Genomic DNA, 23900 nt, shown 5'->3' on the forward strand with positions numbered 1-23900 from the left:
GAAGCAAAATTCCTTTAAAAAAATTTCTATACTGGCTGTTTTCAATTCCTGTCTTTCTATTTTCTCTTAAATCTAATTCAGTCATGCAGCTCTCCTCACTACTTCAGCAAAACTTCTCTTGTCAAGGTCACCAATGACCTTCACAATGCTAAAGCCAGCAGCTGTTACTTCTTAGTCCTTCTTTGAAATATTCGCACATTTGACACAGTTCATTACTCCTTTCTCCTTGATACGGGTTCTTTTCTTCTAGGGCAGTTCTCAAACTGTAAAGTGTGGACAAATCACCCATAGAGTCTTGTTAAAATGTAATTCTAATTCAATAGGTCTGGGTTAGAGGCTGAGGTGTTAGCTTCCCGGTGATGCTAATGATGCTGATCCATGGACCACACTTTGAGTAGTGAGGTTCTAGGGCATTAGATTTGCCACGTCTTGCTGTCCTCTGCTGGTTCTTCCTCTTTTGCCAGACCTCTTTCTATTGAAGTTCCTTGAGTTTAGTCCTGGATCTTCTCTTTTCTATTTACATTAACTCTTGGTGGTCACACGAAACCCTATGACTGTAAGCACCGTTCTATATACGAACAACTCCCAAACTTATAGCTCAATCCCAGATCTTTTTGTCAAACTCCAGACTTATAACACCAACTTCCTACTTAACATCTCCAAATGAATGTCTAACAGACATCTCAAACTTAATCTGACTAAAATTGAACTATTGTTTTTATTCTCAACCTGCTCTACCGAAAGTTTTCTTTATCTCAGTTAGTAGCAACTCCATCCTTCCAGTTGTTTAGACCTTAGACTCATGCTTGACTCTATACCTGCTCCATCCATCTGCACACACCTGGATTCCTGCAATAGTTTTCAACAAACCTTTTTACTTTTGCTCTTCACTCTCATAATTTCTTCTCATTTAAAATATACTAGCATATGCCAATCTTCTATTCAAAAAGTTCTACTGACTTCTCATGTCACTCAGAGAAAAAGCTAAACTCAGGACAGGCTGTGAGGCCCTTCATGATCTGGTTCAGGATAAACTTTCTAACCCGTTCTCCTGTTTCACTTGGCCCAATGGGCAGATATGTTCCCACCTTAGAGACTTGTCTCTAACAGTTCCTTCTGCCAGGTACATCATCCCAACTATGACTATTTGGCTGTTTCTTCTCCTTCAAATCTTCATTCAGATTTCATTTCCTTTATGAAGTCTACCCTGGACTTTCTTTTTAATATTGCCACTTGCCCAGCACTCCTGATTTCTCTTGTGTTATTCTACTTTTTGCTTTATTCCATGCACTTATCACTTTCTAAATACTATATATCTCACTCTTTTGCTATTACGTTTATTTTTTCTATCTCTCCCTGCTGAACTTTCAGCTCCATGAGGCAGCAATCTTTTTTAGTTTGGTTCACAAATGTATTCTAAGCCCCTGGAACAGTGCCTGGCCACATAAGAAATCCACATTAAATATTTGTTGTATGATTTAAAGGATTTTCCAACTGCATCGTATGGATGGGTATGCATATTAATATAGAGACAAGGTACAGAGCCATACAAAACAATTGTATGATTAGGCATAACATAAGTACTAAGTGTGAATTATTATTATTTTTAAAGGAGGAGAGGGTATCTAAACAGGTGACTGTGTTATCAGAAAAGGAAGAATGAACATTTTACCAGCATCATACTGATTACAGAAAGTGTTTCCTATATTTCAAAGGTGATGAAACAAAATTCTAAATGTGGATTAAATATTAAAAAACAAACACATTTTCAAAGCCTTAAATTAAAGGTGTGATTACAAAGTAAGCAGACCAATGTCATATGCAATGTGTACAATTTCATGGCACCTATTTAGAGACGCTTTCCAGTAAGTAAATAGTCATCAGTGTAAGACATTGCAATGAATTACCAAATTCCTTAGTCTGATGCTTCATTGTCATTCTGAAGGTGGTATAAATTCAACAGTCTATTACCACAATCTCAGTCTAAAAGTATGTTCCGAATTCTTAATATGCTTGTTCTCTGTTTATCACCACCAAATATCTCGCCCCCTCATTTACTGCAGATCCCATGGCCCCTTCTTCAGTTAGCATTCTTCTTCCTCACCTCCTAGCTACATATTTGGGGATTTGTTGAGTATTATTTTTTCTCTCTCTCTCCAGTGAACTCTATCTGCTCCAAACACTTAAACTTAAAAGAGTTTTAAACTCTTTTAAGTTTAAGTGTTTGGTTAGTTTGAAAAATATCCCATTATATCTTCTATATTAAGTGTTTGGTCTTACCTTTTTAGAAGAATGTGACAAGAACAGTTGGTAAGTTTCATTTTTGGAATATGTAAATCGAAATTTACCCTCAGCATTTGTAAGACTGAAGTTTTTTTTGCCAGGAGTTTCTTTAAGTGTGCTTTTAGACTTTTCAATTGCTTCAGTAGGTGTGAATTTTAAAGTTATATCTGCATTAAAATTTGATGTCTTCTCTTGGACAATTCTTTTGAATGCCTCCATCTGTTCTTCATAATGTTCAGTTCTGAAATTTTTATCGGCTTTTGTCTAAAAGAGAACGATGAAACACTATGAAAAACAACATGCAAAAAACCCACCCCAAATAAACACAGATTAAAGAAAAATCAAGCAATTTATTTGAAAGGTATTTGAGCAAAGGAGTTAAGAGTGAAACACTGAAGTGACATCGCTGGGCTCTGATACAGATTCCATGACTCTGAGGACAGGACACAGTAATCTCTCTCTGTGTCTGATTCCTAGTCTATGAAAAAGAGATGCTCACCATACATAGCCCAAAGGCTGTTAAGAGATAATGCAATGAGATAATGCATATGAAGGGCTTAGAACATAGCAAACTTTCAAGTGTTAATATGTTAATAATTAAAGAGCTATTTGCATAACAGATGCACAATATACTTCCATTTGTGTAAAAAAAGAAAGGAAGAAAGAAATGATAAAGCCAACACTGACTGAAGGCTTCTGGGCCAGCACTGCTTTGAATATTTTATGCATGTTAATTAATTTAAGCAGAAAGGTTAAGACAAGGTCTGCACTCTGAACCTTTACACTCTCCTGCCCGTTAATACATACATACATACATACATAAATAATAAAAAACTAAAAAAAAAAAAGACTAGGAAAGCAAGCAAGCGAAGAAAGGTTTTTATGTGCACAGAAAATTACCAGAAAAATCGACAAAGCAAAGTGTTTGCCCTTGAGAAGGGGAACTGTGAAATGGAAATCTGGAGTGGGAGCTGGCTTATATTTCCTTGAATAATCTTCTGCGATGTTCAGACTTTTTGACTGTTTTTTTTTTTTTTACCACTTTCATATTTGCATGGGGGAAAAAAAAACCCTGAACTAAACAACCTAGTTAAAATTAAAAATACTAAACTTTCAATTAAAGAATTCTTAACCACAAAACCAAAAGACAACCAACAGAATGGGAGAAGATATTTGCAAATGACATATCAGATAAAGGGCTAGTATCCAAAATTTATAAAGAACTTATCAAACTCAACACCCAAAGAACAAATGATCCAATCAAGAAATGGGCAGAAGACACGAACAGATGTTTTTCCAAAGAAGACATCCAAATGGCCAACAGACACATGAAAAAGTGCTCAACATCGCTCGGCATCAGGGAAATCCAAATCAAAACCTCAATGAGATACCACCTCACACCAGTCAGAATGGCTAAAATTAACAAGTCAGAAAATGACAGATGTTGGCAGGGATGCGGAGAAAGGGGAACCCTCCTACACTGTTAGTGGGAATGCAAGCCGGTGCAGCCACTCTGGAAAACAGTATGGAGGTTCCTCAAAGAGTTGAAAATAGAGCTAGCCTACAACTCAGCAATTGCACTACTGGGTATTTACCCCAAAGATACAAATGGAGGGATCCGAAGGGATACGTGCACCCCGATGTTTATAGCAGCAATGTCCACAATAGACAAACTGTGGAAAGAGCCAAGATATCCATCAACAGATGAATGGATAAAGAAGACACGGTTTATATATACAATGGAATATTATGCAGCCATCAAAAGGAATGAAATCTTGCCATTTGCAATGACGTGGATGGAACTGGAGGGTATTATGCTGAGCGAAAGAAGTCAATCAGAGAAAGACATATATCATATGACCTCAGTGATATGAGGAATTCTTAATCTCAGGAAACAAACTGAGGGTTGCTGGAGTGGTGGGGGGTGGGAGGGATGGGGTGGCTGGGTGATAGACATTGGGGAGGGTATGTGCTATGGTGAGTGCTGTGAAGTGTGAAAGACTGTTGAATCACAAACCTGTACCTCTGAAACAAATAATACATTATATGTTAAAAAAAAATAAGAAGAAGATAGCAGGAGGGGAAGAATGAAGGGGGGGAAATTGGAGGGGGAGATGAACCATGAAAGACTATGGACTCTGAAAAACAAACTGAGGGTTCTAAAGGGGAGGGGGGTGAGGGGATGGGTTAGCCTGGTGATGAGTATTAAGGAGGGCACATACTGCATGGAGCACTGGGTGTTATGCACAAACAATGAATCATGGAGCACTACATCAAAAACTAATGATGTATGGTGAACATAATAATAAAATTAAAAAAGAAAAAAAGAATTCTTAGCCAACTTGACAATTGTCAGGTATCAGTGGGAGGTTTGTTAATCTCAGTGGTGAAACTCCTCCCAGAGGCCCTCTGCAATAGGTCGTAACTCTTGTCTGAGAAGGAGCCACCCATCTCTTCAGTCAGCACAGACTGGAGCCGTAGCATACAGTGGGGAACTGTTCTGCACAGGGAATGCTATGGTCTGAATGTTTATGTCCCTCCACAAAATCCATATGTTAAAATCCTAATGCCCATTTCGATGGTAGGAGGGGGGCCTTTGGGAAGAGTCTTCATGAATGAGATTAGTGCTATCATAAAAGTGACCCCACAGAACTCTCTAGCCCCTTCCACCATATAAGGATGCAAGAAGTCTGTAGCCCATAAGAGGGCCCTAACTCAACCAGACTAGCACTCTGATCTCGGACTTCCAGAACTTCTGATGTTCTCATCTCCAGAATTGTGAGAAATAATTGTCACTTTGCACTTATTAACACATTTAACCTTTTCAAAATCTTATGAAATATGTATTATTACCACTCCACTCTATGATAAGAAACTGAGATTCAGGAAGATAAATAAGTTACCTAATGTCCCATGGATGATAAGTGGAGGAACTTAGGATTTAAACCCAGGGAGTCTTAATTCAGAACTGACCAATTGACCATATGCTACCCTGTTGCCAATTCATTAGTGAACTCTTTAGTTCTTAAATATGCTAGATTTAAAAAAAAAAATACTGATTCCCTTTCTTCCTTTCAGTCTCTACTATTATATAAACAGTTTAGTCTTCCATCATTTCCTTCTTGGACCATGAAATAGCCTCCTTCTGTCGTTACCTCTCTGGTCTTGTCCTTTTGAAATTTATATCCATAAAACACAAAGATTTAAAATGAAACTCTGACCATGTTGCTGTCCTCAGTGGCTGCCTTCTCATGCTCACAATCATGTCCAAATTACTTAATATGGCATATGAGAACCTTCATTATTTGATTCCTGTCTGTGACTCCAAATTTGAACTCATATTAGTTTATCATAGACCATAGTTCCTTTCAAAATAGACCAGTCTTTTGTTCCTTGGAAACATCAATATACAATAAACAAATCAGCAGGTGCATAATAAACCTGATCTGTACACTGCCAGGGCTTCTAAATGGACTCAAGTTGCAGCAGAAAGTACAGTTGGAATGTTTATTAAGCCTCTGTTTTCTGTTTTGTTGTCAATCTTAATGGCAATTCCAATGAAATATTTACTTGATTATGGGCTCTTGCCTTCGTTAGAAGCGTGAGCTTTTAAGGAAAAGACTGTTGGGGTGCCTGGATGGCACCACTGGTTGAGCAGCTGACTTCTGATTTCAGCTCAGGTCATGATCTCAGGGTCATGAGATTGAGCCCTGCGTGGAGCTCCACACTCAGCCGGGGGTCTGCTTGGGATTCTCTCTCTCCCTCTTCCCCTCCCCGCCACTCGCTCTCCCCCCCAAAATAAATAATTAAATATTTTAAGAAGTAAAGAAAAGATTGTTAATATACTGCATGCACTTATTTATTAATTCAGTGATCATTTTTTTTTTAGCAAAGAATACAAGGTTAGTTTCTCAGGATTCCACAGTAAATAAAATAACTAGAAACTTGACTTAGGGTATATATGATGCAACAAAATAAATGCTAGAACAGAAAGGGAAGCAGAGGCTATTGCATTAATTTACAGGTGGGGCATCTAACCAAAACAGAGAATTCAGAGGAGAAAGCTGAGGGAGGAGTGGTAATCAAAAGCCAGGTGAGGAATGACCTTTTTCTCCCTATCACAGAGATTGATTATTATCCTGCTGGCTACAGGGAAACACTCACTAAATTTAAGCAGCTAAGAGATAAGATCAGATTTATCATTTATCTTCATACTGATGTGTGTGGAACGAATTGAAACTGAGCAAAACTAGAGGTCCTAAGCTGATAAGAAGACACAGCAGCCTAGCTGAGAAATGACAGGTGCCTAAGGCCATGGCCATGGCAGTGAGAATGGAGAAGAGGAGACAAATTTAGGAGACATTGTGAAATAATGGAACTTGGAGATTGATTGGATACTGTAGACTTTGAGGGAGATGCGTCTGTAGAGGCAGTCTTTAGGATGATTCCCAGATTTTGAATTTGGTGATTAGGAAGATATTATTTCATTGTTTCATTGTATCCATTTAAGTGAAGAAATCAGGGCACCTGGGTGGCTCAGTTGGTTAAGCGACTGCCTTCGGCTCAGGTCATGGTCCCGAAGTCCTGGGATCGAGTCCCACATCGGGCTCCTGGCTCAGTGGGGAGCCTGCTTCTCCCTCTGACCCTCTCCCCTCTCATGCTGTTTCTCTCTCTCTCTCAAATAAATAAATAAATAAAATCTTTAAAAAAAAATAAGTGAAGAAATCAAACGTAAGAATCAGGGAACTGGGTGTTAAGAGTGGATATCAGCTGTCGTTTCCTGACTTGTTAATTTTAGCCATTCTGACTGGTGTGAGGTGGTATCTCATTGAGGTTTTGATTTGGATTTCCCTGACACTGTTGGTGGGAATGCAAGCTGGTGTAGCCACTCTGGAAAACTGTATGGAGGTTCCTCAAAAAGTTGAAAATAGAGCTACCATATGATCCAGCAATTGCACTACTGGGTATTTACCCCAAAGATACAAAAGTAGGGATCCGAAGGGCTACGTGCACCCCGATGTTTATTGCAGCAATGTCCACAATAGCCAAACTGTGGAAAGAGCCAAGATGTCCATCGACAGATGAATGGATAAAGAAGATGTGGTATATATATTCAATGGAATATTATGCAGCCATCAAAAGGAATGAGATCTTGCCATTTGCAACGACGTGGATGGAACTGGAGGGTATTATGTTGAGTGAAATAAGTCAAACAGAGAAAGACATGTATCATATGATCTCACTGATATGAGGAATTCTTAATCGCAGGAAACAAACTGAGTGTTGTTGGAGTGGGGGGTGGGGAGGGAGGGATGGGGTGATGGGGTGATGGACACTGGGGAGGGTGTGTGCTCTGGTAAGCGCTGTGAATGGTGCAAGACTGTTGAATCTCAGATCTGTACCTCTGAAACAAATAATGCAATATATGTTAAGAAAAAAAAAGAAGAAGAAGAAGGTAGCGGGAGGGGAAGAATGAAGCGGGGGAAATCGGAGGGGTAGATGAACCATGAGAGACGATAGACTCTGAAAAACAAACTGAGGGTTCTAGAGGGGAGGGGGGTGGGAGGATGGGTTGGCCTGGTGGTGGGTATTGAGGAGGGCACATTCTGCATGGAGCACTGGGTGTTATGCACAAACAATGAATCATGGAACACTTCATCTAGAACTAATGATGTAATGTATGGGGATTAGCATAAGAATAAAAAAAAAAGAGTGGATACCAGCTTTGGATATGTTAACTGTGTGATGACTGCACACAACTAGCTATGTGGGTATCCAGTTCGGAGAGAGACATGGGCCGCTAATAGAGTATCTGTAAGCCATCAGGTTAGAGGTGAAAATTGAAGCCACAGGAGGGAATGAAATCAACCCAAGGAGAATATGGAGACAGAGACTAGTGAAACAAGGTGGAGTAGGAACTCTGGTAAGACCTATATTTAGGGGCTGTCCTAAGTAAAGGGAGCTCAAAAGAATCTTCAAGATGGACTTTGGCAAAAGCAGTTGGCGCAAGAAGGTAATAGAGATTTGGTGTTGTGAGCTGTACTATGCTCCCCCCAAATTCATGTGTGGAAGTCCTAAGCCCATGTACCTCAGAAGGTGATTGTGTTTGGAGATACAAATATTAGAGAGTTAATTAAATTAAAATGAGGTCATTAAAATGGGCTCTAACCCGATATTACTGGTGCCTTTATAAAAAGAGGAGGTTAGAACTCAAACAGAAGGAAGAGGCTGGGGAGATACAGGAAAAATGACATCTACAAGCCAAGGAGAGAGGCCTCAGAAGAAACCTGATCTCAGACTTGTAGCCTTTCAAATTGTGAGAAAATAAATTTCTGTTGTTTGAACCATCCAGTCTGTGATACTTTGTTATGGCAGCCCTAGTGAACTAATATAGTTAGGGAGTTAATGGGAAATGCAAAAATTGAGACAGCAAATGTAGATAAGAAGAGTATGTGGAGATGGGTGTTTCCTTCTTGTGTTTGTGTTTTTTTTTAATGAGAGTCTTGAAGTATTTATTTATATATTAAGGGCAGGGTGGAAGATGAGAGAGAGGTTGACAGAAGGCTTAAGAAGATAATTAACAAGGCACTTGACATGGAATCCAACATATGGAAAGACACACTTTCTACTGAGACAGAATAGAAGGATGTTAAGGGTGGACTGAGTGAGAAGTAAGTTTGTACACAAGGACAACCTTGAAGAAAAAACTAGAAAATTCTTTTCTAGGCTTTGGTATTCTCTGTCAAGTTGAAGCTAATGCCATCTACTGAGCTTAAGGCCAACACGGTCAGATGAGGAGCTTGAGGGGGATGCTGGAAATTTTAAACCACCCCTGTGTGGACTGGGGAGGAGTGCAGCCTGGGGGGAGGTGTGTGGACCAGCTGAGCTGTGTGGAGGTCCTGGGTGAGGGTATAATGCCAAGAGTTCTTATATCATTATGAATTTCTCTAAGCAATACAAGTTTACAAGAGGGGCAGAAAACTAATAGGGTTCATCAAAAGTTGGAGTGTTTCTGGATTATAGAAGGAATAGAAGTCAAGGGCATTGATAATATTATCAAGAGTGGTCAAAATGGATCTGGATTGATTCTAGGAAGGAATTGAAAACCGGAGGAGCAAGATGGAATGGGAGGAAAGCCAGTGCCAAAGAACTGGATCTCGATGTGGTCCAAGAGTAGGTTTGTGGTCACAAGTGAGAGTGAGAGCTGAGAGATGGGCCAGTTGCAGTGAGGCAAAGGGTTAAATGTTGGATTCCCCAGTGTTTGGAATCCACATGCAGCACAGTTCTGGTGAACACAGCTAAGGATGTGGTTCCAGATGTGAGTGGCTCTGGCAGAACAGACACAAGAGGTTAAGAGGCAACAAAAAGTTACTGGCAGAGTCCACAGGATATAAAAGTCACCCAGGATTTGGGAAGGATTGGGGGGAAAGGACAACTAGAATCCAGGTGCATTTTACAATTCTTTGTTGATCTCTTAAATCTTACATATTCATGGTGACCCAGGTTTAAAGAAAATGGTAATAAAAACCTGAAACCTGATTTACCAATTGTTACTTTCCAGAACAAAAGTGGAGAGGACCAAAGAAAGACAAGGGAAAAGGAACTGATTTGTACATGACACCATCCCTGTTTTCTTCCCCATAATTGCAGGCTTCAGAGGTTCAGTATTACTTCTGATTTATTAAATAGCCAGTAGACCTTGACCTGTAATATGAATGCTAATTATGCATTGAATCGTAGCAAAGTCTTTTACTAATTATATTCTTTAAAAAAAGAATGATAGCAAATATTTATTGAGCGTTTGCTATGTGCCGATAACTTCCTGGGTGTTTTAGACTCATTTATCTTTACGAGATAGGCATCAGTATTTCTATTTTACAGATGAGGGAACTGAGGCAGGATGAGGAAGAATAATTTACCCGAGATCTCACTGCTGCTTAGGAGTGGAGCTGGGATTCCAACCTATGTACTATGTCCTGGGGAGTCAGAGAACCAGAGCCACTCTTGAGAGAAGAGGCACTGAGGGAGGGTGAATGTGTCAGAGTCAGATGTCATTAGTACGAAATATTCCTCATACACTGATAGTTCGGTAGAATTCTTTCAAAACATAAAAGACAGTAAATTACTGTTGATGAGTAACTAAGACAGGATTTTAAAAATTAATTCATCCAATAAAAATTTGTTGAGCATCATATATACACATATATTGAGTAGAGTATTAGTATAACAGGCTGTAAGGACGTATAAAATGCATTCTTTGCCTTCAGTTCCTATAATAAAATATGCAAAAAAGGAGGCAAACTATTCCATTGGATATTAGAAGGTGTAGGAAGAAATTCTTTCTAAGAAGTCAAAATAGAGATTTCCATTGAATAAGTTCATGTTCTTTTACGTATGGTAGAAACATATTTGGCTATTTCCCAAGACCATCACAGATGAGAGTGAGGGGAGCACCAGCAGCTGGAGCACTAAGGAAGTAATGTGGGGACTTCAGCAAGCCCCCAGCCAACTCCATCAGCACTCCTCCTCAGCTGACACCAACTCACCACCCAGGCCCACAATCCCTGTCTGCTTTTTATCAACTTGATGCCAACACCCATTTGGAGGCATTATTCTGATTGGAACTGATAAAAATTTACTAGAGTCTTCATTTCTCCCACTTTATGTGAAGATCAGTTAGTTTTGCTACAGAAATATTAATGTGCTTGGTTATGAGATGCTGCTCCCAACTCCCCTGGGGGTGTAAGTAATATACGGGGTAAGCAACACATCATCTTTGTAAAATCCAAAATACTGACTACAGAAACCCATCTATTTCCAGGGTTGTAAATAGAGAAAACAGTGTATTTACTCTCCAAATGTAGCTTCAAGATCAGTCATGGGCAAGGTTCTGGCCCTGACCATCTTGTGTCACTCACAGCCATTCCTACCCCTAGAGAGAAGCTAAGAGGCTGGTCACAGTGACGAAGACAGGAAAACTGTATGACACAGACCTGAGAACTAAAAACCAAATAAAGTAAGATGTCAACAACCCTTCTTCCATCAGCAATGACAAAGGTCACCTTATCTTTGGAGTATTCTTTTTTAAGAAAGTGGAACATTTTGGGGCGCCTGGGTGGCTCAGACGGTTAAGCGTCTGCCTTCAGCTCGGGTCATGATCCCAGGGTCCTGGGATTGAGCCCCACATCGGGCTCCCTGCTCAGCGGGTAGCCTGCTTCTCCTTCTCCCTCTGCCTGCCACTCCCCCTGCTTGTGCTCTCTCTCTCTCTCTAATAAAAAATTAAAAAATTAAAAAAAAAAAGTGGAACATTTGTAATAACCTTTAGAAAGATGATCATCTTCCCTTCAAAAAATGTGCTTAAAGAGGGTAAAAACCTGGCATGAGGGGGAAAAATCAATAATCCAACACGTTCCCTGAAATTTGTGGCAAAATGATTCTATGCTGGCCTTACAGGTACAAAAAAGAAAAAAAAATAGGATAATGTGGTCACATGTAAAAGAAATGCCAGTCAAATAGTCCAGACTTTAAAATATTTAGTATTCATGGGAGAGCAGGATCGCTTCAGGCTGCAATGAGTAGGGACTGTTTTACAACATTATTAAAAAGAAAAGAAATATTAACTACATTTATTTAAAAGTATATGTGTTTTGGAAACCGTTGCGAGTGACCACAGTGATAAAGGACTTTGTGAAAACTGAATAAAGTAAACTTTATGGGTCACCAATGGGACCATTGAAAAAAAAAAAACAGATTATTGTAGCTCCTGATTCAGAATAAGTGAATTATTATTCTTTATTTTTATCTTGCTTAGACCAAAAAAATCTCTCTAATGGTGACAAATATTGATCCTTTAAACAGAGGGTTCCAGTTTGTGGATGGTTCTAGAGAATTTAGGTGACTTTCAGGAAGGTGGTTAAGTTTGGAGAGGCATTGGGTAGAGCAAAAATCATTTTAAGAAATGGTTTAACAAGAGCTAGAGGGGTTTGAGGTGAGTGAAAACAGCCACTCACATTAGTCAAGCAGGACTTACCTAGGGGAATGCTGAGGAAAAAACCAATGTCAAGAAGAGTTTTGATTTGTAGGCTAGCAAAAAGTGAGCTTAGGGCGCCTGGGTGGCTCAGTTGGTTAAGCGACTGCCTTCGGCTCAGGTCATGATCCTGGAGTCCCAGGATCGAGTCCCACATTGGGCTCCCTGCCCGGGGGGGAGCCTGCTTCTGCCTCTGACCCTCCCCCCTCTCATGTGCTCTCTGTCTCTCTCATTCTCTCTGTCTCAAATAAATAAATAAAATCTTTAAAAAAAAAAAAAAGTGAGCTTAAATAGCATGAGCAGTGTACCCAGGACTTAAATCAGCATTAATTTAATTTTTATTTTATCAGGCTTTTAGATGATTCTTTTAATGGAGTCTAAGTATTTGCCAAAACTATTACTAGGCGCCCATTCCTGAGGGTTGACTGTAGACCACTGTATGTTTTCTAAAGAGATCGAAGCTACACCTCCTCTTCTTTCAGTCAATTTTATATGCCCATCAGATTCTTAGTCTACTGAACTTTTCACATTATTTAGTGTTACATTTATTGAAGTGGCTTTTCAGCTTAAAGCTGAGCAATATGTTTGCTTCTGAGGAGACTTACTTCATAGGCTAGAGAAGCCACGTTCCAGGGTCTACGGTAGTAGACCAAGGTGTTTCCATCCCGAACGCGGTCACAGTGTCCATTGTAGTACTCATTGTCAAAAGGTGTGCTTAGGGGATCCATCCCTAAGACGTTGATGCTGAAAATGAACAGAGTAGCATCAGATATGGAAATCCCAGGAGCTAATGCAAGGCAGTCCTCTGTAGCTTGGGAAAGAGAAGGCTTTGGCTCATGTCCCCATCACCCCATATATGCGTGATATAATCAGGAACAGAAGCAAGAGTCTGCTCACTTCTGCTTTATGTCTCTGGCAGCAAGCATACGTTAGGAAGGCCTTATAAACTTCCAGGCAACTAGGGCATTGTTGGGAGCACAATGAAAGAAATGCAATAACTAGGGAGCAAGGGACCATCTGGCTCCTAGAGTCTTAACTCCACTGCTGTAACTCTTAGCTAACCTCCCCTAGTAAGCTAAGAGCCAACTCTGTAGTACCCTATTTAAATTATTTGAGAACAGAGCATCTCGGGGGGGGGGGGCAGTATAACATATGCATGTAATTTTTAATCTATGAATCAACATTGGGGCTCTTTCTCTCCCCATTCTCTTTAAACTGAAGCCTTTTCCTCCAGCTGTCTCATTGCTTGTCAAGAACCTCATTCCCTCCAGGCTTATATTATTTCTACTATACTTTCCAAGGGGAAATACAAAAATTTCAGCATCCTGACAAGGCATTCTCAAAAGTTCTACTTTTTCCTCTCAGCAAAATATTTTTATTTGGCAAGCTTTAATTCAGAAACAGAAATCTTATCTAGCTTTAAAAAAGTTAAGTTTGATTTGTAGACCTAAAAGCAATGTATGAACAAGGAGCAGTTCCTTCTCTGTGAAGTACACTTCTGTTAATCAGAACGGTCATTGCTGTCTAGTCTGGAATATATGGCTCCAGACCAGGGAGGCCAAAATAGAGGTTTGATCTGCACATCTATAACTGAGTTTGACACAAAAGCAGAAATTCTTCCATGGATCTAGACCACATCCCAAACTCCAATGAACTGGATTATAAATCTAGATGTTGGTTTCAAGAGTAATATGTCAAAGGGTGTAGATGGTTTACTCTAAAACCCATTGCTAATGAAAGAAAAATAAAAAATAAAAAAGATTATCTTACTGCCAGTGGTTTAGTTAAAAACAACATCTTCACATAAACTGCACATTCTTTTTTTTTAAGATTTTATTTATTTATTTATTTGAGAGAGAGAGAGCTCAAGTGGGGGAAATAGGCAGAGGGACAAGCAGACTCCCTACGGAGCGGGGAGCCTGATACAGGGCTTGATCCCAGGACCCTGAGATCATGACCTGAGCCAAAATCAGATGCTTAACTGACTGAGCCACCCAGGTGCCTCCAAATGGCACATTCTTAATAAATGTTGAATCTACAAAGAAAACGACATTATAGCTCAACTTTAAAGGAAGGTAGGTTAAGGAACCAATTCAGGAATATCTTTCTCAGAGCTAACTGTATAGTTAACCACTTCTGATTTTTTGCTCTATGAGAACCTTTCATGAAAAATGCTATGGCCCTAAAGTTTAATATAGGGCCAAAAATTAGGCTTAGTTGAGTAAGAAAGAAAAAAGAGACATTATTATCTGGTTTACTTTCTCAAACATCTAATGCCTCATGGTAGGTTAACATTTCAGCTTCACTTCTTCACCCATCCCTGCATCTACAGCAAATGAATAATACCTCCCCGCGCCCCCCCCTTTGGTATGACTAAGGTTTTGATACAAAGACATGGAACACTGGAAACAAATTATCTGTGTTTGTTTCTTAAACAAGCCCTGCAGTACATTTTCTTTGTTCTATAGTGAACTTGTCCTTCATAAATCTGTATTAACAGAGACTCTGTACCTCTTCACTTTCAGGGAACAATGACGTTAATCTTTGTTATAATGATGATTAACTCTTGGGTGACTATGATATCTACACAGAGTGTAGTATTTGTAGTAAATAGTGAGTAATATTAAGAGAGTTAATACGCAGTCTTTGATCTCATGAAAATTGTATTCAAATTATGGAGTTGGACACATAACCACCTATTTCAAAAAAGAGTCCAAGGTCAAATACACGTGCGCCAAGTAGCACAGGCAAGTGCTGCGCAGGTTCCCAAAAGGAAGAAACCCCATGGCAGGGTCATAAATAGAGATTAGAAGAAGTAGGATTTGATTTGGGCGCTGCAGGATGGGGATGGAAGGGCAGGAAGAATGGTGTGCACAAAAGCCTGGAGGAGGAAATGTGTATGGCATGGTTTCGCGTAGTAGTCTTCAGATTTTCTGCTTGTCTACTCTATGAAAACATGATGACAAATTTTGCCTGCCTGCACAGTGTTGGTGTGACATCTAAGATTTTTCATCTTAAGTTTAAGTAGTTGCAAAGGATATAATTTCTCAGCAGGCTATAAATATTTACATCTTAAAGTACAGTTATTTTGCCTCTTTTTAAAATAAATCCAGTGAAATATAAATGCCATAGTGATGGTGGGTATCAAATCGCTGCAATGTTTATCTTTCTTTAGCAACTAGAGATTTTATGATATTCCTTTTTATTCTAATTTCTTTTTAAAGACACTTTATTTTTTAGAGCAGTTTTAGGTTCATTGCAAAATGAGTGAAAGAGACAGAGATTTCCCATATGTCCCTACCCACTTTTGATTCTTGAATCCATACTTCTATTCTATTTCCACCACAGAAGTTTAACCTCTTGTAATGTTATTTTAGCTCAGAAGTTTTAATGGATCACTTTTTTATACTTTTTTGTACCAAAAAGGTATTAACTGAAATTTAAAAAATATTAAGTATCCTTTAACTATCAGGTCTAAATAAGTAAAAACTCCTCTGGATTGAGTTATAATTATTAGCAGTATATATATTAAAATGTTTTAAATAGTTAACAAACTCTTTTTTTTTTTTTGGAAAGGTGTCTCAGTGAAAAGAACGGGCGTCTTTTTTAATTAAGTGATTAGTTCCTGCCTTCATAGATGGATACTGCTTATTGCTAGAAAAAGACAAGATTCAGGATCGACTGTATTCTTACTTTCCATTTTTATAGACACAAATCCTGAGAAACTTTACTCATGTACATAAGTGGAAAAGAATAGAAGGAATTTTGGCATGGCAATGTCACTTGATTCTTTGATCTTCTGAGTTTTGTGCCAAAAAGAAAGATCACAGACTAGTCTTTCATTAAAAATTATTTGTATAGCCCATTATCTGATAATTGATTACAATATCTTTCAAAGAGAATTGGAGATGGGTTGACTTACAAGGCACTGGAGTCCAACTGAGCACCAATATTTGGAAATGTTTTTTGGTTTTCCCACCACAGAGTAAAATTGAGGTGGGTAAGGGGGGTACTCTTCTTTTGGACGGTGAAAGTTAGGTGATTACAAAAGGGGACTGCAGAGGGGAGAATGGGCTTCACAACTTGGATGCCACGGGGTTGTTAAGCTTCTCAAGTTTATGAAAAATACGTATGTATGGAATAAAAGATTTACTGTTGGTTCAATAGATTAGTTAAGCCACTAATAGTTGAGGAAACTATTACCTTAAAACTTACCTGTCTCCCCCTTAGAAAGTCTTTTTGCACCCCACAGTAGTATGCATACCCCACTTTGAAGGTTTTATTTTACAGAACAGCAAACTGACTAGTTGGCTGGATCCATCTGGAAAGTTACAATGAAACTGCTCCACAGTCTAAAGCACAACTAAGGAAGAAATGTTTCAAAACTTTTGACTTGGTTCCACTACTATAGAGACAGCCAGTCTAGTCTAGAATGAGCCAATTTTTTTTTTTTTTTTTCGGCCAAGAAACATGAAAACTTCTCATGGATGGAATGTCATCGCCTGGGAAATAAAAAAATCATGTGTATTTTGGCAGCACCTAGAGATGCCTGTTTTCATGCCAGCATCTAGAACCATAGGCAGTTCCCATTTACCAGGTGACCAGAAAAGAAAGCTCCCTCCACAGAAGGGGTGCTATGCTTAGATCACATAAAAAAGTAATTCATTACCATACATCATTTACAGCTGGTTTGGATTTATATTTTTTCAATGAGTGCAAGTTAGGGGATTTCCCTAAACACTTCTGGAGAATCTCAAATGCCTACAAGGCAAGAGGCGGAAATATTTGTGATACAAGGGAATTCTGCTGGCATTAAGAATTTAAGGGGGAGTCCTTCAAATGAAAAAAACAGGTACAAATTAATGACTGTGGGTACTTGTACTTTCATGTATGAAAGAGTCTGATTGTATATGACTGCTCATAAGACTTGTTGAGATTTTCCAGATTGGATTGTGTAGAAGCAGTTTATAAATCTGTTGCTATGACGAGGGTGTTTACTCCTATTACCTCTATTCAATATATCCCAGAAACCCTTAGAAGAATAATGGTGATGCATGGTAAATAAATACATAATGTTCATGGGATTGAGGAATATCACCAATATAATAAAGCATGCCATTTTGAGAACTCTTCTTAAATATTAATCACTGATTTCTACTCTTCTATACTCTTAATTCAAAAATTCGGATAATTAATAGCAACTTAAGGAGATCATTGGTTAGTTTTGCTTTGAAGCTAGGGTGTTGATTTACAGGTTTTGCAGTGATGGGGAAAATGATGTGGGTGGAGATGAGCATGTGGGGAGAGGCCAAGGTAAGGTGGCATGGTGAAAAAAACATAGTTTTATAAAAGTCAGAGAAACTTGGGTTTAGTTCCACTGGAAACTAAAGAGTTCTGCTAGAATCTAAAGAGATAAAATGGTCTTACTTGCTTCTCTCATTTTTCTTTTTTCTGTAAAGTGAATGTAATACCTCCCCTGACAACCTCAGGATTATTATGAAAACTCTATAGAGAAAAAAATGTAGAAAAGAAAGTTCAAAGTATTATGCAAATGAAAGCTGTTGGAGAATAATAGGCTTTAGGAAGACTGGTTATAGGTAATTGTTCATGGTAATGGGAATTTAATAAAAAATGCTGGTAGATTTATTCTATGAGGACCTACCTCATTTTTCACCTCTTCAGCCAACCTTCCCCATAACTGGGATCCCACCCTCTTGCTTGGTCCTGAAGACTCAGCCCTGTGTCATTCCCTGTCACCAGCTCTTACCGTGGCAAAGCATGATATATTTAGCCAGCTCTCTAGGATGCCTCATTATGAAACTTTCTAGCAAATGTTATATAATAATTTTTTTTCTCTGAACAAAGAAAATGAATAGATTGTGAATGATTATTTTTCAACTGAGAGGGCTAAAATTTCTGTATCCTTTCACAAGGTGCAAATTTGCATGGAGCGAAAATACATAATATATGCAATGCCCTGCTTCAAGCCCATCTGTTTAGATTAAGGAGAAAACTGTTTCTCGGATCCCAAATAAAGCAAAAACAAAGTCATAATGGACTTTCACCACAGACTCACAGTGTCTCCCTAAGGAAAGCAGCAGGATGAGTCAGAACTCATTGGAGCATGCAGTGATCTGGTTCTAAGGTTTCTGACAACCTTCATACCATTTACTGACAATTATTAAAAGAACCTCCTGTGTTTGGAGACAAAGACTGTACACTGGATTCAAGACTCCTACCTTTAGGCTAAGGGCCAAAGACCCTTAGTTCGTGGGCAATACTTGGATGTTGCTAGGACAAGATTTTATAAAGTGAATAAAGGGTGTATGAAATGTTTTATCTGGTGCCTGACTCTTGGTACCCTGGACTTTTCTCCTTATTGAGATTCAAAAGTTCAAGTTCCATCTGGCTTAGAGAGAGAAGACATCTCCATTTATAGCCAACCTCGATCCAGAGGCCTTATCTTAGGAACTGCCCCCTATCCTGGTGTAGGGTTTCTCAGCCAGAGCACCACTGACGCTGTGGGTCTGGCTGCTCTGTGCACTGCAGGATGTTTGGCACCATCCAGGGCCTCTACCCACTGGAGGTAGCCGTGTTACCTCACCCCCTGAGTCCTCCATCCCATCCCCCACAGTTGTGACCCCCTAGAAGAGTTTCCAGGCATTGCTAAATGTCCTCTGGGGAAAAAAATCACCCCTGGTTGGGAACCAGTACCTTAGTCCCTCTATTAGCTTTGCTTTTACCATCATCCCCATCTTCTTTCCTCTCCTTATCCCCATTCCCAGGACTTAAGTCCTGAACCTGAATTTATTTCTAGGGACCCAGTTTCAATCTTACCTGATGCCAACTGACAGTATTTTAGAAGCACTTATTTTCATTAATTCATGAACTGATTGACTGATTCACCTATTTGTCTACTCCCCCCCCCACCCAGGGTTTATGGAGCACCTATGATGAACCAGGCACTGAGATCATGAGGTTGATAAGACACATCGCATGACAGGCAGTGAAACAGAGCCACATGCCATCTCTGTCAATAGACCAGTGGACTTGGGAAAAGCTGTGTCTCTTTTGAGTACAATTTGCCAAGAAATTTACCCAAAGTACCTTTGCTGAAAACAGCTCAGAACAACAAATGGAAACTATGTCATGGATATCCCTGGAATCTTCTCTGACCATATGGAACAGAACAGAACAGCACCTCGGGCCTACGTCATTTTCCTAATTCCCAGAGCGCAGATCTCTGGGTGATGGTCTTTATTCTGTGACACTCTGAGTTCTAAACTGTCCAAGACCTCTCATCCGAGCTTAGCTGGCCAGAGCCCCTATGTTTTGTACAGAAAGTGGGTGAAACTTCACTTTGTAATGAGAACCAGAGTCTCAACACCATCACCATCCACATCAGAACTGCTTCTTCTGCCCTTTCCTCTCGGGTTGACTCTACAATGCTCTACCTCCTGAGAACTGATAACCTGGCGTAGATCCAGGACAAGTTCCCAGGGAAGACCAGCCTTACTGACAATTCAAATATTTGAATGGCCAGACCTACCACTGGCAACTCAATGTCAAGTGGTAACATGTCACTTGAACATTGTTGTGGCCTTCCTGAGGTTCATAACCGAGGTGTGTCATCTCCTGATGGACTCGGAGAAAATCACCTATCCTCCAGATTCTACAGACCCCCTCCTGCGCTTCGTCCAAATGATCTCGAGATACTCATGTCACACTTACCTTCTTTTAAGCTCAAGCATGTTTCAAGCAGAAGGCAGACCTGGGAGCTGCTCCCCACCCCCACCCCCCGCCCTTGCAGACCCTCCACCACCCTAGCGCGGCAGGCAAGACTGAGGTGCCCCTTCCACCCATCTTCATCTAGAAACATTTAAGCCAAATACGGACCCATAGCCTGCTGTCCGAGCCAGCTCAGATTCTTCCACGATCCTCTCACGGCAAGGGGAACGGAGATCACCTTCACAATCAACCTCATCTGAAAAGTCTCCGCAGTCATTGTCACCGTTACACAGAAGCCCCCTTTTGATGCACCTGCCTGCAATCAAAATCAAGAAAGACACTGCGTGTCTAACGACAGATTTCCTTTCTCTTCCTGAAGTTAGCAAATGGACTTTAATGATAGAGGGGAGGGAACAGGCACACACTTGAATTCTCAGAAGCACCCTTTACAGTTATTTCTGAATTCTTTTTTTTTTTTTACGGTAAATCTAAAGATGCCTTGTTTATTAACTAACTTGTGGAAACCAGGAATCATTGTCTCTGAGGCTGCACCTGCCCCACGGAGGTGTGTGCTGTGCAGCATTTACAGACAGCCCTTTGACCGGCCCCTTTCGCACTTGGAAACACGAGCGTGTAAAAGCAGGCTTCGTTCTTTTAGCTCTGTGGTGAGCAAGGGGGATGCAGGGATTACCTGTATCGCATTTAAAGTAATTGCCACAGTCCTCCTCCATGTCTGCACAGGCCTCAGTGGGCTCACACTGTCGTCTGTCTCCCACAGCGTCTATGCACTTCTGCCCGTTGTATTGTCCAAAGATCTCAATGCTCCTTGAGCGGAACTGTGTAAAACCAGCTGGAAATATTAGAATTTCTATGGCCAAAAGGGATAATGATCTAAAACTGCATCCACAACACTGTAGTCCTCCAGACCCAGTTGAGTCGATGGTTTTAAGATGGAAGCCCTAGCACTGGGTGTTATATGCAAACAATGAATCATGGAACACTACATAAAAAACTAATGATGTACTGTATGGTGATTGTTAACATAACATAATAAAAAAAAAAAAAAGATGGAAGCCCTAAAAGCAGTCACTAATGTTAAAGTAACACCCTGCATGCCAGGGTTGGCCGTCTCTCCTATAGCATCCGGGTCCTCGTGGCACGCATTTACCATTGTGTGCCACGCTGAGATCTCCAGGCAAATCGAGCCTCATTCACGTAGATATTTATCTTTCCTTCTTAGTTTGGAACTCAGCTGGAGGCTCCCTGCCTCCTAGTCCTTTTCCTGGAGATGCTGGGAACACAGTTTCCATTTGGGGTCATGGGTGGGGAATGACAATGAACACTTACCATTTGTTTGAGGCAAGGGTCACATTCTGACCATTCGCTCCAGGAGCTCATTCTGCAGTCGATGGGAAATGGCTTCTCGTTCTCTTGTATTATCTGTGGGCCATAACTAAGATAACAGAATGCGTCAACTTCATGGCATGACGAGTGTCTGTGTCCACAAAGTCTTCCCGAGCCAGTCTGATTTATTTACTACTTTTCTGCCTTCCAAATCAAAAGACTTATCCTTTTTTTTTTTTTTTAAGATTTTATTTATTTATTTGAGAGAGAAAGCAAGAGATAGAGCACAAGCAGGGGAGAGAGGGAGAAACAGGCTCCCTCCTGAGCAGGGAGACCAGTTCGGGGCTCGATCCCAGGACTCTGGGATCACGACCTGAGCAGACGCTTAACCGACTAAACCATCCAGGTGCCTCGCAAATCAAAGGACTAATCCTTTTACTAGATCTCTCATTTGGCATTTGATCGTATGCTGCTCTGTGTTTTCATCTGGTCTTCTTGTTGAATTCTCGTACTGCTTTGTGACTTAACTTTCGACCTAACCAAAAGATAGTAATGGTGATGAGAAAAACGGGCAAGTCATCCTGCTGCCTGTTTTACATTGATTAGTCTTAGATTTCCCACTACCTTCTGAACTCAGTGAGGCTAGAGACCTTGTTTCACTTTGTGTCCCCCAGAGTCTGAAAAAGCCTCCAGTTGCCTGGTTCTCTTGCAAATGTAAGCCAGCCAGCCCAGCCGCTCCTGTAGCCAGCACCTGGGATATAATGGTGTGCAAAACAACAAAACAAAATAAAGCAAAAACTATGATCCCCAAACTAAAAGAGCTTATATTCTAAATAACAACATCAGTGATCTGGGACACTTCTAAACCTGTGCAGCTTGCATATCAAGTTCTTGGAACATAGTAGGTGCTCAGTAAATGTTTTCTGAACACAAATGAATAACTACGTGCAAGAAGGGGCAGGAAGTTCTTGATCATGTTTTCTTGGGCAGATCTAGGTCTATATTTCTCTAGGCTACAATCTCCTAGTGAACCACCCACATTCTACTTGTGCACGATTTGTCTGTCAATAAGGCAGACTTTAAGACTGGAGACATCCTACACCATCCAGAAAATCAGGGGGTCTGATAAGCATCCATCTTTTAAAAGGACAGGTTACACCTATATTAAAAAGGCTGCCAAAACTCTTTGGTGAACCTGCTTTCCTGGAAGCCTGAGTATTAGCGTGAATCTGAAACTACAGGGCTGAGAAATTCTCTGCTAGAACTTTTCCATAAAACTAAGATCTCCTCTGGAACTATTGGGCCTCATCAAGAGGCAACGGCAGATGCGCCTTTATGATCTATAGCAGTGGGTCTCCATACACTGCATGTCATAATCCTCAGATATTAAAAATAGGAATTTGTATGATTGTGATTGTCACTCCAAAACAATTAAATCAGGCTTTCTGAGGATGGGCTCCAGGCACCAAATGTTTTTAAAAAGTACCCCAAGTGATTCTCATGTTCATGCACTGTTGAGAAACACCGCATCAGAGCATATTCATGAAATCTGAAAGGGTACAGTTCGAGTAGGTTGGGGGTGCTCATTATATCAATATAGCTCAAACATGAAGCTACCACTAACTTGAAAATATCACTGAGCTGGTTTATCATTAATGTTGGGAATTACTCTAGGCTCTATTTATTAATGTCTCTATGGATCTTTTCAATATCTTTGTTTCTCCAGTATTAGTCCTGTTGCCTTCAACTGGATTATCTGCTCCTGTCTATCTTTTTTGTATTTATCACTTACTTAGATGGTCAGGTTAGCATTTTGTTTTAGCATCTCCCCCAAAGAGATTACTCCCTTGGTTCTAAAAAATTCACCCTATAGATCAGTGACATGATACTTTTATCCTTCCCACCTGCCACTGAGAACAGCTTCAGTGAATAACTAGTTCAGAGGGTGAAGTACGGAATGAAGGATCATGATGGAAGGTAAAATCCACTGTAAACACTCCAGAGTGAGGAGTGGGCAAGCCTAGAACCCAGCCAGTGATGGGGGCTGATGAGAAAGGCTGTTCATCTTTTTCACACACAAGGACCGGGATCCTGCTCCGAAGATATTGGCATCGCCCATACACTGTTCTCTAACATCCTTTACATAAATAATAACACTGCATTAATTATGTACACACTGATTCCCTTCTTTGTCAGCTTCTAACTAAAGAACTCCTTTTCTTTTTTACAGATTTGACTCACACTCTGGACTTAGTAGAGAGCTCTGGCGTTGATCTTTTATTGCCCTCCTAGACCACGATTTGGATTCATCCCTGGAATGAACCTCTAGGAAAGTCCTCTATCACATCTTTGCCCTGGGAGTGAGACTTACAGCCCTCTAGATATCAGGCGCAGTGTATTTGTTGGCTTACTAGTTCTGTCATAACCAGATCCCACAGACCATGTGGCTGAAACAACAGAAATTTATCTTCTCATAGTTCTGAAGGCTAGAAGTCTGAGATCAAGGTGTCTGCAGGGT

At 40.2% G+C, this 23900-nt stretch overlaps 1 protein-coding gene across 1 annotated transcript in view; it reads right to left on the reverse strand.

The window, feature by feature from the left end:
* The window catches only part of LOC118006469 (complement component C9-like), a 48118-nt gene that overhangs the window by 15305 nt on the left and 8913 nt on the right, over window positions 1–23900 (reverse strand). Inside the window, exons 2-6 of the mRNA XM_034999136.1 lie at window positions 21386–21491; window positions 20730–20874; window positions 20207–20354; window positions 12916–13054; window positions 2281–2547 (exon numbers count right to left, since the gene is read on the reverse strand). Coding sequence (XP_034855027.1) covers window positions 2281–2547; window positions 12916–13054; window positions 20207–20354; window positions 20730–20874; window positions 21386–21491 — 805 coding nt within the window. The remainder of the gene's footprint in view (window positions 1–2280; window positions 2548–12915; window positions 13055–20206; window positions 20355–20729; window positions 20875–21385; window positions 21492–23900) is intronic.

This window comes from Mirounga leonina, unplaced genomic scaffold (genome assembly GCF_011800145.1).
Source record: "Mirounga leonina isolate KUSES-001 unplaced genomic scaffold, KU_Mleo_1.0 Mir_97, whole genome shotgun sequence".
In the NCBI taxonomy this organism is placed as follows: Eukaryota; Metazoa; Chordata; class Mammalia; order Carnivora; family Phocidae; genus Mirounga; species Mirounga leonina.